This window comes from Acyrthosiphon pisum, chromosome A1 (assembly GCF_005508785.2).
Source record: "Acyrthosiphon pisum isolate AL4f chromosome A1, pea_aphid_22Mar2018_4r6ur, whole genome shotgun sequence".
Classification (NCBI taxonomy): Eukaryota; Metazoa; Arthropoda; class Insecta; order Hemiptera; family Aphididae; genus Acyrthosiphon; species Acyrthosiphon pisum.
In genome coordinates, this window is record NC_042494.1 from 34,607,354 (window position 1) to 34,612,008 (window position 4,655).

Below are 4,655 nucleotides of genomic sequence, written 5' to 3' on the forward strand. Positions count from 1 at the left end.
CCGTGATTACGACTAACGACTACAGAAGACAGTCTTACGAACAACTTACAAGTACGGTACTAGTGCACTACACTACTACAGCGTACGCCCGCCACCCACTACCTACTGAGTACCACAACTGACTACCAGACTACTAGTTTACTACGTCCGGATCCGTTGGTTGACCATAGATCTATGTTGTACGAAGTACATCAGCTATCAGCGTCAGTTGCTCAATCCGCATTCAACAGTTGAACAGTCAATGAAAAATATTACTAAACGGTAAACAGTTGTTACTTGTCAGTTACCGACTACTGTTTATTTAATATATTTTGACGTACAAGTATATTATCTGGTGGCCATGGGAGGACCTAAAGAAGGCGTTCAAAAACAGATACAACAAGACTGGGCGAACCGCGAATACATTGAAGTGATCACGGGCAGCATAAAAAAAATTACAGATTTTCTCAATTCGTTTGGTAAGCACATAATATATTATGCTTATCGTAGCCATACTATAAACCGTAACATAATGACACTTCTCATTCCATATCCCTAACTCGAGTAAGCTCTAAAATACTTTAGTACCTAGTTTTTGTAACCATGGACACATCTATTTACAACATATTGTTTGATCAATATACATTGAAGTTTTTAATTTTAACCTGTAGTCTTCTTTTCATTTTTAACTAAAACCTTTCTTCAAAATTGTTGTTTCTTATCATTATAATGAAAATAACATATTGTACGGATGTTGACAGATCAGTTGTATTGAGTAATTTTGAGAAACGAGGCTGGGTTCACGTTGGCCCTGATGATGATTGGAATTTTTATTGGGCTGGTATACAAACATGTCGTAGTTTATTTAGTATTGATAGCGGCTATAGAATGCATGACAACCAAATGATCAATCATTTCCCCAATCATTATGAACTCAGTCGTAAAGATATGTTGGTTAAAAATATTAAACGTTACAGACGTGAACTCGAAAGAGAGGGAAGTCCATTAGCCAAGCGTTTAGATGGAAAATACTTGTATTTAGATTTTATTCCAGTTACATTTGTGTTGCCAGCAGACTATAATTTGTTTGTAGAAGAATACCGCAAAGTTGGCCCAAGTACATGGATTATGAAACCAGTTGGAAAATCTCAAGGAACTGGAATATTCCTCATTAATAAATTATCGAAATTGAAGAAATGGTCTAGAGAAGGCAAAAATAATAATTTCAATACATCTACCATAAAGGAATCATATGTAATATCTAAATATATTGATAATCCATTACTAATTGATGGTAAAAAGTTTGATCTTCGTTTATATGTTTTGGTCACATCTTTTCGTCCATTAAAAGCATACTTATTTAAGTCAGGCTTTTGTCGGTTCTGTACAGTCAAATATAACACTAGTGTTGCAGATATAGAAAACTTATTGATCCATTTGACTAATGTCTCCTTACAAAAACAAGGTGATGAATACAACAGTATACATGGCGGTAAATTAAGCATTCAAAATTTAAGACTTTTTTTGGAAAGCACAAGAGGAAAAACAGTAACTGAAGCACTTTTTGATAATATTGTTTGGTTGATTGTTCATTCTTTAAAATCTGTGAGCTACATAATGGCCAATGATAGACATTGTTTTGAATGTTATGGATATGACATTATAATTGATGATAATTTAAAACCCTGGCTAATTGAAGTAAATGCATCTCCTTCACTAACATCTACTACAGCTAATGATCGTATTTTAAAGTATAAATTGATTGACAATATGTTAAGTGTAGTTTTACCACCCAGTGGAATACCTGATGTACGTTGGAATAAATGTCCATCTCGAGAGGCAATGGGAAATTTTGAGCTATTAATTGATGAAGAGTTAGCAGCAAAAGATAAACCTGGACCATCAACTAAAATTGATCTAAAGGATAGATTAAAGCGAAAAACCTAAATATAAAAAAATTAATTAGTACTAGACAAAAATAATGTGTAATTAATTTCAAAATTAAATATCTTATTTGTAAACATGACAATTTTATTCAAAAGTATATACTAATCATTATGTGATAAATTTGATAGTAATATCATAACTTTAGGTACTGAATTTGTAATTTGTCCTAAATTATTCATACATAAAATTCTACCTATTTTATACATGTTAACTTAGAAATCCTTGTTGTAAAATATATGTGTTGATTTTTTTTTTTAGATATGTCATGTCGGTCCAGGTTAGCTATTTTAAATGAAAAATTAACTACACTAGAAAGAAGAATTGAATACTTGGAAGCTCGGGTAAGAATTTATTATATTATTAATCTAATGTATTAGAAGTTGTTAAAAAAATATTTTATTTTTTAGGTTACTAAAGGAGAAACTCTTTCATGATACATTGCTATCAAATAAATTGGAAATACTTGTGTACTATATTTAAATTTTCCAAAGTAGTGTAATTAAACTAGTCTAAGTAATTTATATTTTTTTAACATGTCAAATTTATTTTATACATTTATGATATTATAATATAATTTAAGATATTAAACTTTTAAAATTATTAGAACATTGTTTTTGAACTAATGTGTTGTATTAACCATTTAATGAGTTACTTTTTTTAGACTATTACTCATTCTCAGAGTGAATATTTGAAAGAATAGAAATAATACATTTTTAATTTATCTAAAGTAATGATGTACATTGTGTATGTCTTATGTATTTAACTTTTAATAATAATGATGTTAATTCTTAAATTGCAGCATATATTCAATTTCATGTCATTAATATATATAGAGGGTGATTTCTTAAGCTTGCTCACCCCATTTCATGTTTAAACTAATTCTATAACCCAACTTTGTCCGGGTAAAAATAATCAAATAATATATGATGTTGTATCTCAGTTTTAGGGTATCTCAATTTAGATATAACTCTTGGTAAGGTTAACACATGGTTCTAATATCTTTTTAGACTTACCTTGTATCTCTAAGAACGATGTCTGAAATTTTCTTCAAAATTAGTCTAGTAGTTTTTGAGTACACTATAGGCACCTATATTTTTGGAATATTGTAGTGCACCCCTACATAGTAGTATGAAGGTAACATGAGTCATGACAATCTCAATTCTAGCTACCCTAGTTTAGGCTCTACTTTAATCAGTCTTTCTGAACACGCTCGATTATGCATATATTCAAATTCTAATTTTGATGTGATCACCTTTACTGCAAAACCACAACTAAAATACTTCTCTTGGACTCTATGCACTATTCTGTGATACTAGTTTTTCTTCTATGGTCAAACAATAAATCTGCATTTCTGCTCATTATTTGTATATTATATTATGCATTAATGTCAATTTATGGAAAATGTCAATTCATGTCAGACATTGACTGGTACAGTTCAGACTTAATATCAATTGTTTTCTTTCTCAAACATTGTTAAAGGTAATGATATTAGAAATATATTTGTATGGATTTTAATTGTATTTGGATATTAATATTCATATATTATTTTTTTTTTAATTTAAAAAGTATATTTACAATCTATGCGACAAGGTATAATAAGTAAGTGTGGTTTCATAAAATAAAATTTGACGTAGGAACATTTATTGTAGAGTAGGAAGATTCCCAGCAGTAATACCTGACAAAAAATTAGGTTTTTTTTTTCTAAGCTTTGAGCAAGTCTTTTGGCCATTGCCTTTTTAACCTTCTAGGATTGAGGTAGAGGATAGAAATTCAATTAGTGGATTTGAATAAGCGCAAAGCTTTAAGTGGAATTGTATGTAATGGGATTTGGCTAAGTCTTTGAAGGTTGGTATATTCAGGTTTTTGTGCAATGGCATCATTTCAGTTTTTGAGAGGGGGGGGGGGCAAATGTTTGACCGGCCCATAATAAAATTTAAAAAAAAAAACCACTTGCTAACAATTACATTACATTACAATTGCATTTTTATTTCAATAATATGTAGAAAATAGCCTTCTTACATAATTTTAAACCTGCTAGTTAGTATCATAGCCCATAGGTTACAATCATAGGCATAAATAACTCATATTTTTGAGAAATAACAATGACTAAATAATTAGTACATAAGATGTAGAGGGATACCTAAATATATTACCTATTAGCTTATATATGAAGGCCCAAAACTAGCCCATACCCGGCCCATCAGCAACCTCCTAATTAAAAGGGGGGGGGGGGCAAATGCCCACTCTGGCCCTCACCAAATGACAGCACTGTCTTTGTGGAGGTTTCTGTTTATTACATACATAGATTAGAATGCTTATAAAATTTTAGTGTTTGATATATATTATTATGCATAAAATATTAGTATTATTTTTGAGCATATTCTTAAAATGCTAGTTTTTACATTTTTATTGTGTTCATTATTTCATTGCCTGAATAAAAATGCATTTAAATACTTTAAAAACCACAACACTGATAGATATTAAGATGCATATAAAATTTGATGTAAATACCGTGATTAAAATACTTTGTGGAAACATTAAACAATTTTAAGACAATTAAAAATATGATGTAGCGTGAATATAATATATTATAGTTTAGGTTAAAGGAGAATTATTATTTTAAAAATAAAACTTAATATATTATAACAAAATGTGTTGTATAAATAAATAATTATGACACTAGGATAATTAAAAACAAAAACAAATGATACATTATTAACAAGAATAAT

At 29.5% G+C, this 4,655-nt stretch overlaps 2 protein-coding genes across 2 annotated transcripts; both read left to right on the forward strand.

Moving 5' to 3' along the window:
* The first annotated feature begins 6 nt into the window (after nucleotides 1-6).
* LOC107884925 (protein BRICK1) lies at nucleotides 7-2,719 on the forward strand. The gene is made up of 3 exons (XM_016808036.2): nucleotides 7-458; nucleotides 2,185-2,267; nucleotides 2,334-2,719. The coding sequence occupies exons 1-3, from the start codon at nucleotides 341-343 to the stop codon at nucleotides 2,358-2,360; spliced, it is 228 nt and encodes a 75-aa protein (XP_016663525.1). The 5' UTR covers nucleotides 7-340; the 3' UTR covers nucleotides 2,361-2,719.
* Nucleotides 465-2,178, forward strand: LOC100570187 (probable tubulin polyglutamylase TTLL1). The gene has a single exon (XM_003247512.3). It carries the CDS (start codon nucleotides 709-711, stop codon nucleotides 1,924-1,926), a length of 1,218 nt encoding a protein of 405 aa, XP_003247560.1. The 5' UTR covers nucleotides 465-708; the 3' UTR covers nucleotides 1,927-2,178.
* Nucleotides 2,720-4,655: the final 1,936 nt, after the last annotated feature.